Source organism: Mastomys coucha, unplaced genomic scaffold, assembly GCF_008632895.1.
Source record: "Mastomys coucha isolate ucsf_1 unplaced genomic scaffold, UCSF_Mcou_1 pScaffold12, whole genome shotgun sequence".
In the NCBI taxonomy this organism is placed as follows: Eukaryota; Metazoa; Chordata; class Mammalia; order Rodentia; family Muridae; genus Mastomys; species Mastomys coucha.
The window spans coordinates 35530070-35543011 of NW_022196894.1; the positions used below are offsets into that span (position 1 = coordinate 35530070).

Below are 12942 nucleotides of genomic sequence, written 5' to 3' on the forward strand. Positions count from 1 at the left end.
CTCAAAGCTAGCTAGCTCCTTATCAGCAGTTCACTTTCCCAAGGAGCTGTAATGTGCTTCACAGCGCTGTCACCTTCTGCTGTGCTCACACAGAAGGCTGGGGACACACAAGGACTTAGGTACTAAAGTCGCAGACACCGAGCACTCAGCCGCTCAGTGTTCTCCGAGCTGGGCTTTCTGACTCTCTGACCACTGTACCCTCAGGGCACACCCCAACTGGCCACAGTTAATACTCAGTTGCTGACTAACAGATTAAATGAATAAACAAATGTGTCTTCATTGAGCTGGGCTCTTAAAAAGGGGATCCTATAATATCCAGCAAACTCTGACATTATTCTGACAGATTCCCAGCACAAGCCTACCTTTGCTTCTATTTTTTAAGGTATTAATATGCTTTGACAATAAATCCAAGAATAAAGAAACTGTTCAGTGATTAATAGGAGATTTATTTATGCAAGAGTAGAGTCATTCTTGCCAAACTTAGTAGGAGATGTTATATTTTCTGTCCAATTTTCCTTCCTGGATAAGTCTTTCCTTTCTGTCCTGTATAGATTAAAACAGAAACAGACAAAATATTAAAAAGCAAGTTATTCTTATAAGGACATGGAATAATGGCAAATAAGGAATGAAAATGTAACTGTAAGCCCACCCCGTAAAGCCTCCTAAGACTCTGAGGAAGTAATAAGAAACCAAAGTTAGGACAGTAAGGAAATACATCATTCAAGTACCTTCGCTATTCTTTAGTGGTCAGAAAGGAGCTTCCCCATTCTTAAGCAGGTATCATTTCTGCTTTATTTTGAGGCAGAATCCCACCCTAGAGCCTAGGCTAGCCTAGAACTCAGTTGTTAACAGAGTTGGCCTCAAACTCATGGTGATCTGCAGCAGAATTTTCCAATTAATTTAAATATTAATACAACAAGAAGCCTGTGGCTGGACAGGGAAAAGGAAGGCACAGCTAAGAGAGACAGAGACAGGGACAGGGAGAGAGAAGGAGGAGGACAAGAGAAGATGGATGGAGAAGAGAATAAACCTTATCCACATAGCCTCTCAAGCCACAGGGAGCTATGAATATTCATAAAAGGATAGAAGGACGGGTAGCTTGTCTAATCTAGGTGGGCAGTTTGTATCTTTATCAATTGGCTATGAAATTATTGTGTGAGAATCTTGTGAATTGAGAATTTATTGATATATAAAACTGATAATTATAAGCTTCTAGAGTTTTGATTTACTGGGTTAAGGAGATTTGTGACAGCTAGCTGCAGGGGGTGGATGGCTGGGAAGGTACAAGTTGCTGAGGCAGGCGATCCAGAGCTGGAAATCCGACGCCTGGGGCTAGCTATGGAGGCGGCAAGACTCCTGGGGCAGAGAGTAGCTGGGCATGGTGTGGGATGGTGCCTTTATTAACATTTCTCACTACAGTGATCCTCCAGCCTCAGCCTCTCAAGGGCTAGGATTACAGGTATGAGCTACCATGCCCAGCTTCAAAAGCAGACAGCAAAAGTCAGTGCAAACAACTTCTGGAAACGCATGCTCATCTACCAGTCGAAAGGTAAGGGCTCTCACAGAGGAGGTGGCTGGCACAAGCCCCGGACTGTGCCAGGACAGAGAGCAGGAATGGAGCAGCCTTCTCTGTGACCACACAGCCAGGCCTCTGAAGACAGCAACTGGCATGCTACCTCTGCTTCTGTTGTTGGGGTTTAGCGTGTTTGAAGAGTAACGCACACACAGAGCTCAGCAACAGAGCACATGCTAAGACATGCTAAGTACATGAGAACAGAGCACATGCTAAGTATGTTCTGCTAACACTTATCCAATACACACCATCTCTAACAAATGCATCAACAAAGCTAAAAGACTTCTCCAGGGTATCTGAAGGTCAGACACAAACAAGTTTAGTTTTTTGTTTTCTTTTTTAAAAAAAAGATTTATTTATTTATTATATGTGAGTACACTGTAGCTGTCTCCAGAAACACCAGAAGAGGGCATCAGATCTCATTACAGATGGTTATGAGCCACCATGTGGTTGCTGGGATTTGAACTCAGGACCTCTGAAAGAGCAGTCAGTGCTCTTAACTGCTGAGCCATCTCTCCAGCCCCAACAAGTTTAGTTTTAAGCCAGACAGGGTCATTCATTCCTGCAATCCCAATGCTCAGGAGGCTTAAAATGTGAGACTGGCTTGGGTGACTGACATAGGGAGATCTCCTCAATCCTTAATAAAATAGAGTTTCTATACACCCTCTAATGAGAAAATTAACTTTTAAATAGTTGTTATGGTATTTACCTGCTTATTATAATTTCTTATTTTATCTGGGAAAAAAACAGGAAGACTTTCACGAACTGAATTCTACTCTCATAAATTTAAATTGACCCTTCTATTACTTTTTTTAAACTGCAAAGTCCCCATTAGATTAAGCCTGGAAGACCCATAGGCTGCTATGTTTTGTTTTGTTTTTTTAAAAAACAAATTATCAAATCAAATGAAAAGTCCTACTCTTCCCAGAAAGGAATAAAGATACAAGACAGAAAGGGAAAGGACTGCTCCTCTGGGTGAGGCACTGGGTGCGAGCAGCACAAGGAACTGCTGGGGGCACCCAGGAGGGACCTCACAAACCAGCCAAACATCCAGCCCTAATACTTACCCTGTCTGTTTTGAAAACATAATACCAGAAGATGAGGGGCCCAAATGCTGCCACAGCTCCTAAAAATGAGTTCTTGGGAGTGGGTCTGAAATTAGGGTAAATATTTGCTGATCTTGCATAGGTCCAACGAATCAACGCAGGATCCTCCTAAAATGAATACAAACAAAACTCGTCAACCTTAAGGAGGACACGTGGAGGAAGAAATTCATCAGGGCTGTTGTGAAGGAGCACACTAAGCCTGAACTCTGGCTATCTGATCTTCCCCTCTCAAGTCTGGAATCACAGGACTGCGCCATGACTCTCACCTGACCAGTTTCTAACTATGCAGAAACTTTATTTTCTCCCTTTTCTTGTTTGGTTTTGGTTTTTATTAAACACAGTCTTGTTCTGTAGCCCTGGCTGACCTATAGTCTAAGCTAGCCTCAAACTCATGACAATCCCCCTGTGTCAGCTTCCCATGTGCTGGGATCATAGGTGTGCACCTCCTGTGATTAAAAACAACTTTCTGATGATCCTGTTCAAGTCCTGTATGACTTAGAGATTCTTCTCTCCCCCTCTAGCTTTCTATTTACAATGTAAGGTTCCTAACTTTAAACTGGCAGAGACACCACCTCTCCCCCCTCATCACTTTCATGTGTCCTTCAGACTTATCCTCCTTCTCTCTCTTGGAAGTGGCCATCAGAGCCACACCACAGCCCTGACGGAGACCTCGGATGCTCTACCAAGCTTGCTGTTTTGCTTCTAACATGCTTTCTAATGCAGCCTTAGCAGCTTTCCCTGCTGTCAGTTGCAGGAAGATGAGAGCAAGCTTACTCTAACTCTGAATTATATGTTTTTGCGTTCTTATATTTTTGGTTGTGAGCCTAGCCTTTAACGGCTGAGACATCTCTCCAGTCCTGTTTTTGCTTTCTTTTGGTTCAGAAGATCAAACCAAGGGCATTGTGTAAACAAGGCATGAGCCCTAACACTGAGCTATACTTCTCACCATGAACTGCTTTACCTGCTAAACTAACTTAGGTGATGTTTGAAAAACAAACTGTTACCTTCCACACTATTAAAAGTCTTGAAAAAAAAAAGGTCAAAAGGTTAAAATTGTCAAAAAATAATCAGCTTATCTTGGCTAAGAAAAAAATAATTTAATATATTTATACTAAAATAATCTCCTAAGAATAGCAAATCTACCCCAAACACATAATTAAACTTAATTAGCTAAATTCCCAAGTGATTTTACAAAATTATTCACTCCAATTAACTGGCAGATTAAAATAAGCAAATAAAATCAGCTTTAGTCTTCAGTATGCAGCATGAACATCTAAGGTCTTAACCAACACCAAGCAGCCAGGACTGGCAAGACTGAAATAACTTCGACATTTACATTTCAAACTAAACTGAATTACAGCAATTTGACCCTGAGGTGACTAGCAATAGCTCAAAGGTAAGGAAGCCTTGAGAGGAGGTGTGTCCAGCCTTTCCATCAGGTTGAAATTCCTCAACTGGGTGGGTGATCAGCTCACGACCAGTCAGAGAAGTCCAAACGAACCTTCTGCTGCTCTAAAAACAGAGGATTAACACCTCACGCTAAGGCGGCAGAGGGGTTCCAGTAATGACAACTCCAACCAGCAGATCAAGGCCAGAAGATGACAAGCATCTGCTTTTCTGCTAAAGAATGCATCTGAATGCCACACCATGAGACTTCTCAATTCACCACTCACTCACTGTTCTGCACTTTAATAGCTTCCACATCTGTCTTCTAGAAATAGACATTTCATTTCACAAAATACCGGTAACTTCATGATCAAAACCAGGGGAAAGAGGCTGAACAGATAGATGGCTCAGTGGTTAAGAGTGGTTAGTTGTTGCTCTTGAAGAGGACCTGGGTTCAATTCCTAGAGCCTGCCCGGTGCCTCACGACCATCCCCAAGTCTAGTTCCAAATGATCCAATGTCTACTTCTCGACTTTTCTGACGTTAGGCACATATGTGGTACACATACAGAAATGCAGACAAAACACTCATACACATGAATTAAGTATGGCTGGTGAGATGGCTCAGCGGTTAAGAGTGCTGACTGCTCTTCCAGAGGTCCTGAGTTCAATTCCCAGCAACCACCTGGTGGCTCACAACCTTCTTTATCTTTAAGGGGATCTGATGCCCTCTTCTGGTCTGCAGATGTATATGCAGCAGAGCCCTCATAAATTAAATAAATAAACAAAAATTTAAAAAGCCAAACATAACATTAAAAAACTTGTTAAAAAAACACCCAAATGAATTAAGTAAATGGTAGGGGGGTGGGGGAGTGGGCAGGCAGCTTTCCACGACACCACTCAATGTCCAGTGAATGCCAGCAGCCTCTGGTGTGGTGAAGCCCTCACACTTTCTTCGGTACTTCCTGAGTCCACCTCTGCTTGGTTTCCTTCCTTTCTGACCATTCTCTCTTCATCTCTTTTGCTTTTTTTCTTCTGTTGTTTTTCAGTCTTTTAACATTGGGCTTTAGCTTTTGCCGGGCTCTTTTACTTACATTCACTCCATGAAAGAGGTCATCCGGTCACCGTAAACTGATCTGTCAATATTCCTTTCAGTCTACTACCCGGTGTGTCCCTGTCACATTCCTCTAGTAAAAGGCCCTTTGCTGACCTTGGAGCCATCCTCCACTTGTCTCCTACACCATACGCATCCACCTGACAGTGCACCAGGCTAGAACTACCTTTAATACCCAACCATCCTGTACTCAGGACACCTTACTACCTCCACACTATTGCCACAGTGCCCATTAACCACAAGAGCTAATGCTGCAAAGGCCTCCTACCTCACTTCTCTCTGCCCTCACTCCCTCACAAACAATTCTTAAGAAAACAAACTGAGAGATTTTGTTAAGACATAATTAAGTCTCTGTTATGTGACTTCCTTCTCAGTAGATATTTTTACAATGTCATACAAGGTCTGGTGTGATCACATCCTAGGGATCTCTTTAACTTTGGTTTGTCACTGTGCTCCTTTATCCAGAATGGTCTTGTCAGAAACAAAAGTTCATCATTGAAATACAGTGTATGTAATTCTCATTAATGTATCTAAAATAAAATAATACAATTAATAAAGATGCTATTTTTAAAAAGGCATCATGTTAAAAAGACATAAAATAAAACTTAGCTCCACCTCCAAAGTACTAGGACTGCTAACATATTTTCAAACAGCTCTCTGGTTTTGAAATATACTAAATGCTACAGCTGGCCTTGTACTTACAGTGTCTTCTAACTGGCACACACTCTTTTCCTCCCTCAAGCTAACACTTCGGTTCACTTCTTTCAGATCTTTACTTAAATGTTATGCTCTGAGGACGGGATTGTGGCTCAGTGGTAGAGTGCTCCCCTACCATGTAAGACCATGGATTTGATCCCAAACACTATAAAACAAACAAAGACAAGACACCCCAAAGCCATGTTCCAAATAGGTGCTTCCTTCCTTGTTGCACACATGGCTGATCTCACCCTTATTTCCTGTACCATTCACCACCATCTCACACACCAAAGACAGGTAGCTCTACAAGGACAGGGGCTTACTTCCAGCTTTGTACTTGGACCTCAGCATCTTAGTCTCATAATAGGTCCTGAGCAGTTATTTTTGACCAAATTAGTTATCCCTAATGACTAGACAAGGGGATTCACATGTTTTGGCTGGTAAATGACTAAGGGAACGGCTAAAGAGATAGGTATGTTTATCTCTATTAGAGATGAGAAATGGAACTTTCCCTGGGTTACAGAGATTAAAAAAACGATGATTGGGGGTTCAAACTTCATACCTGCCTGGGGCCTTACTCTAGTTACTTTAAAAAAATTAAACAAATGGGCCTGGTGTTGTGGTTCATGCCTTTAATGTGAGCACTCACTTGAATGTGAGTTCAAGGCCAGCCTGTTCTACATACTAATGTCCAGGATAGCCAGGGCTGTATATAGAGACCCTGTCTGAAAAAATAATTAATTAATTAGTTATTAATAACAATACTATACTATCTAGCACATCAAGAAAAACTATGTGTATAGTACATAATAGGTGTATCTCTTTTACCCTGTAAACAAAGGCCTGGTTGAGGATATTATATCCGGGCAGAAGGTAATATAAGTCACACAGACTAAGGTGTGTGACCTGTTTCCGGGTGTAACTGTCCACATAGTCTCGTCTAGAAAGCCAAGAGAGTAATACAGTAACTTCTGTGAATGGTTGTGACATTTAATTTTTTAAATGTTTTTCAGGCCAGGCATGGGTTTCAAGTGGCAGTAACCCCAGTATGAGGCTATGGCTGGAGGACTTGGAGATCTGAGCCACCTGGAGACTAGCACTGTATCTGACCACTTAGTGTAACTTTCCCTTGGTTGGTCTCATAACTTTCAAAAATTACAGAGAATATGTATGCAATTGTTGGAAAATCTTCATTTAAAAAAAATCCCATTTGAGATATTTAGACAGCTTTTAAGGCAGAAACTGTCTAAAAGCACACTTGTTAAATGTCACTTTCCTGATGTATGTTACATAGTAATGCTACATACTTTCTCGTTTGATATTCACAACTCCATGACGAATGCACACCGTTTTCCAGGAGAACATAAAAAAAGCTATGGTTTGAGAGGGATTAAGTAAATTGCCCAGGGATCAGTTTGTTAGTATTTGAGGCCATGATGCCTGATTCCAAAGACGAATGCATCAAGCCTCAGGTTCTGTAACACACTTAATTTGAACAACCCCTATTCTCAAGAGGAAGAAGTGTCCTTGAGAGTTATGAGCTGAATGGCACATAACAGCTTTTTATGCTGTACACTTGGGAGTACCGGGCCTGAACACCCCCTTCTCAAGGAAGTTAGTGTGCTAGGTTAGTCACGTGTAAATCTGCCTCCAAAGTTAGGAAGGACCATAACATGGCCATATTTCAGACAAGAAAGCCGAGAGACTATGCCGTTTAACAAGTTTCTCCAAATCAGGAGGGAAGCCGTCAAGCCAGGACGCAAGGCCAGCTGGGTGTGCAGCCGGAGCCCAATCCCTTTGACCACTGAGCCCAAGGCCGAACTTGAAGGGCCAAGAAGGACTGTGCGGCTAGGGGCCGGTATCCAGCACACCGATTGGAGCTGGGCGGCCCGCGTGTGCCCACGCGAGATGCGGCTGCCCCGGCCCTCAGTCCCGCCCGGCCCCACTCACGATGTGCGATTGGCGTTTGGGGTCGTTGTACTGAAGCAGGTACTCCCGTTTAAGCCGGGCCCTTATGCTCATGCGTTCGACCTGCGCCTTTCGGGTCTCTGGAGACACGTCATACTCGGCAGGGTCGAGGGTACTGGGGAGAGTGGCCAGGGGCGCAGGCTTATACTTGGAACCCGACATCTTGGCTCCCGGCGCACACCTGCGCCTGCGCGGATATAAGGGTTGCCCTCTTTAGTTTGACCTTCAGGCTCAGGAAGTGCGCCTGCGCGCGTACAGAGCGTTCTGGCAGGAAGGGGGGGAGAGGGTGGAGTCCGAAGTGGGGCGGAGCGGAGCTTTTGCCCAGCCTCCCTTCCCCCGCCCCTCGTCACGCGTATTTTGCGCGTGCGCACTGTTTCTCGGTTTGCCTCCTCTTGTGTGGTGTTAAACTCCTCTCTATGCTACTGCTTGCTTGCAGAACTGATTTCCTCAAGTTGAGCCGACTAGACGAGACTGGGAAGCTGGGCTGTCTGTGGCTCCTGAAGTCCTACAATTCAGCGTAGGTTCTTCCAAACTGGGTGACCTTGTAGAAGGTCATTAGTGTCTCCCAAATTTCCTTTTTCTTATCCTGGAGAAATGACCTTGACCCTGCACTCCTAGCAAGATTGTTGGAGTTAAATGGGACATTTTTCCGAGTTTCGTCCCACCCCAAACAAAAAAGAGAATAAGCTTTTCTAAACGTTACCACTTTAGGACCAATCCAGTGTTAATCCCAAAGACGGGAGGAGAAAGACCACCGACTCAGATCATGTCCAGATTAATTAAAGCCAGGTTTTTATTCGTGTACAGGAGCTGAGCTGCCTCCCCTTACCTCTCCCTAAGGCAAGGTTCATTGGATGTGAGGAAGTTTTTTTTTTTTAAGACATTTTCTTTATTTACATGCCATACGATATCTCCTTTCCTAGTTTCCCCTCCAAAAAACCCCCCAAAAACCAAAAACCAACAACAAGAACACACGTCTGTACCCTCCCCCCACCCCCTGCCCGCCACCCCACCCTCTCCTGCTTACTGGGCCTGGCATTCTCCTACACTGGGCATAGAACCTTCACAGGGCCAAGGGCCTCTGTGAGGAAGGTTTTTAATAACTCAGGGGTAGGGGGTTTCTAAATGGGAGATTTGTGGCAAAATAGGAGGAGTTACAGGAGCAAAACTTAATCATAATAAGTTAGTCTCCCGAAACAAAGACACAAAGGCAGTCGTAACAGCAGGTAGTCATACAAGGTACCCATACAAGCAAGCCTTTCGCAGGATGAACATTGATTTTTTTTTTTTTTTGAAACAAAGATTAGATTACCATTCCTGGAACAGGCAGTACAAAACCATTTGTATTTAAGGTTACAGGTGGGGCAGAGCCCAAGCCTTGATTAATTAACAGCTTTAATTAATAAACTTAATTTGTTTTTTACTATCAGATGGTTTTTTTTTTTTTTTTTTTTTTTTTTTTTTTTTTTTTTTTTTTTTTTTGGTTTTTTTGAGACAGGGTTTCTCTCTGTAGCCCCAGCTGTCCCGGTACTCACTCTGTAGACCAGGCTGGCCTCGAACTCGGAAATCCGCCTGCCTCTGCCTCCCAAGTGCTAGGATTAAAGGCGTGCGCCACCACCGCCCGGCAATCAGATGGTTTTTAAACCTAAGATGGAGGCAGACTGGTTCTTCACCACTGAAGTATAAGCTTATCTTTTGTAGACATAAAATACTGTTTGATAGGAAAGTGGGGTTACAGAGCAAGGGTTACCTGGCTGTAGTAGATCAGAAAATAATGAAGAACAAAACTCCTGAGTTTCATTTTAACCTTAGTTAAAACCTTAGTTTAACTAAGGTTAAAATGCAAACAAAACAAAACAGAAACACCTCTCTTAAATCCTTAGTACTCCTCAGGTGCTGAAGGTAAAGACATCCTTACAGATAGGAGCGTAAGCAATGGAACACTAGTGCATACCCACAAACCCTTGGGAGGCTGAGGCAGGAGCTTTGAATTCAAGGCCAGCCTGAGGTACATCACAGACCTCTGTGTCAAGAGAATAAAAACAGCAAAGATGATTTGGAGAGTAAATGAATGTAACATGCAGCTCTCAGCATCTCTGCACCACACACACACACACACACACACACACACACACACACACACACACACACGCTCCCTCCAACCCTCCACCCCCCATCCCCATTTCCTACCCCTTCACACTATTACTAAGAGAAAAAAAATCAACTTCAAGGCACACAACAGGGTCTTTAGGTTCCCATAAAACACTCTTCAGGAGGCAACAATGAGAGCAATAGCTCCAACAATGAAAGCTAGCTCAAAAAGAACTTTAGCTTGTCTCAAACTTCTGGGGACAAGCAGGTGTGTGAGGGGCAGGCAGGTGTGTAGGGGACATGCAGGTGTGTGGGGGACAAGCAGGTGTGTGAGGGGCAGGCAGGTGTGTAGGGGACATGCAGGTATGTGGGGGACAAGCAGGTGTGTGGGAGAGACACAGGTGTGTGGGGAACAAGCAGGTGTGTGGGAGAGACGCAGGTGTGTGGGGAACAAGCAGGTGTGTGGGAGAGACGCAGGTGTGTGGGGAACACGCAGGTGTGTGAGGGAAATGGTTGCTAGGCAGTAACAGGGCCTAGAAAGTGTTGGCACTGAAGGGATGAGCAACAGCACTGCTGTCAAACTTATTCAACACTTTAACACTGTTTTAAAATATTTATTAAGCACCACTGTATGAAGCATACCTTACACCATTCAGTCTTAGTCAATCTTCCAGGATCAGTAGAGAAATTACACAAGAAATGGAAGCTGGATCCCTGCTATTTTTTTTTCCAGTAGCTGACAATCATGCAGCGAACAGGCAGAGCAGGATATTTGCAAAGCAGTTCCATGTCCAAGTGAATATAAAGCCAAATCGACTCATGAGAAAGCCTGCTTCAGGGCAGTAGAAAAATTATCACACTCAGTTTAAAGGGGGAATGGAGAAGGGAAGGAGAAGGGAGAGAGGAGGGGAGGGAGGAAGGAAGTTATTCTCAAAGGTGTTTTAAAATAAAAGAAAGAATAGATCAGTGTGAAAATTCAGAATATAAAATTCTAAATATTACATAGATAACATTTTTAAATCCCTTAAGACATTGATATGAGAAGAGAGGAAGGTAAAAAGAACAAAGAAATGTAGGGAACATGTGAGTACAACGTTGAAAAAGGGTGTGTGTGTGTGTGTGTGTGTGTGTGTGTGGGTGTGTGTGTGTGTGTCCTGCAAAAGAGAAGTTTTATTAAAGTGAAATATTTGTATGAGTTTAAGGGGTTATTCCTATGCTTTTTAGTTCTCATAAACATGACTCAAAATGATTGTTAAAGCCGTGGAATTTAGCTTTGTTTTACAGGGACATATAATTCACCGAGTGCTTATTGTATATCACATGCTATTCTGTTTTACATATTTCAATTCCTCAAATAGTGATTACTCCCATTGGAATAATAACAGGATACCTTTTCAGTTTCTTTCTTAACGTCAGTTTACATGGTAATGGGTTTCACTGGAGCATTTTCATCCACGTATATAATGTATGTTGATCATATTCACCTACTGTTATTCTCTCATGTGCTCCTACTGCTCCCAATGATTCCCGTCCTCTTCCCAACTCCTCCCCCTTCTGCTCCCACGTCCTTTTTATTGGTGGTTCAGTGAGTTTAATTAGGGTTACATACAGGAGTATGGGTGAGGGGTTATTTAGAAAAGCATGGACAACCAGTAGCTACATCACTGGAGCATCTGAGAAAAACGGGGTCTCATGAGGTTGACCCCTCCCCCACCAATAGTTGACCACGTATAAATCCCCAGGAAGAGATAGGGCCTGAAGAGTCTTTCTCCAAACCATAGTAGAATGCTGAAGGGCCCGATCCGTACAAACCTTGTGCTCATAATCACAGCTGCTGTGAACTCAGGAGAGCAATTGCTAGTTCAGTCCCAGTAGACAGTGCCCCACAACACTCCATATCTTTCTCTGGCTCTTACATTCTTGCCACCCTCTCCTCTGAGATGTTTTCTGAACCTTTAAGGGAGTGATTTAGATGTCCTAATTATTGATGAGCATTTAACAGTCACTATCAGCACTTTGATGAGTTACATGTCTCTGCCACTGGGGTTTAGGGTAGAGAAAGAAAAAGGGGAAGAAAGAAGAGAAGAGGAGAAGAAAAAGAAGGGGGAGGAGGAGGAAGAGGAAGAGAAGGAGAAAAAGAAGGAGGAAGAGGAGAAGAAGAAAGAAGAAGTTTCTCTGTAGCCCGCGTGGTCCTCTCGCCGGGAAGAAGACACGCGGACACTAGGTTCCTTCTGCAGCAACTGTTTATTTGTCTCCATCCATAGTGAAAAAGGGGTCGAGCCCAAAATCCCCACTGCTTATATACACCACAGTGCACGTATCTGCCCACAGCGTGGCGTGTCTGCTCATGATTGGCTGTTCGCTCATTACCCTACGTAAGGCCCCGGGATAGGCCGTGACATGGCGTCCTTTTCACTCTACGCACATGCGCCAACAGTTTGCTCAAACAGTTGTCCACTAGGAGTTAACAGCGGAAGTAGGCGCCATCTTGCCATGGCGAATGCCTCTCAAGATTCACGGCTCCCCACATTTCTCTAACCAAAGCTGAGTGCAGCACTACTCTATGGGCATAAATATTGAATTGAGAAGGAACGTTGACAAGCAGAACAGTAAAACAACAGTAGTAACTTTCTCAGTAGGACACCTGGCTTCCCAAGTCATGACCTTTGGACTAGGTTTACAATACCACACCTCAAATCCATAACAGCTAATCCTGTAGTGTACCAGTGGGCATATATTTCCAGGTAGGCCAGTATGGCAGTACACAAGGTCCATAGCTGGGTAAGACTGTTGATACCTTTTATCCTCCAGGAACCTGCATAGTGTTCCAGCACCAGTGCATATCCTTCCAGCACTGTGAAAAGCAGCCATCAGAAGGGAAGCTTTCAGCCCAGGTCCAACTCTGCCCTACAACCAAAGCATGTGCCGTGGGGTTTTGCCATCTAGTTCTTGTGAGCACCAAAGGCAATAGCAATAGTTTGTGTTGGTTTGGGGATTCTCATGGGCCTCT

At 43.7% G+C, this 12942-nt stretch overlaps 1 protein-coding gene across 1 annotated transcript; it reads right to left on the minus strand.

The window, feature by feature from the left end:
* Nucleotides 1-425: 425 nt before the first annotated feature.
* Nucleotides 426-8062, minus strand: Ndufb4 (NADH:ubiquinone oxidoreductase subunit B4). Its single transcript, XM_031363847.1, has 3 exons — nucleotides 7824-8062; nucleotides 2641-2787; nucleotides 426-543 (listed from the first exon to the last, which is right to left on the minus strand). The coding sequence occupies exons 1-3, from the start codon at nucleotides 8001-8003 to the stop codon at nucleotides 481-483; spliced, it is 390 nt and encodes a 129-aa protein (XP_031219707.1). The 5' UTR covers nucleotides 8004-8062; the 3' UTR covers nucleotides 426-480.
* Between the last annotated feature and the right edge of the window lie 4880 nt (nucleotides 8063-12942).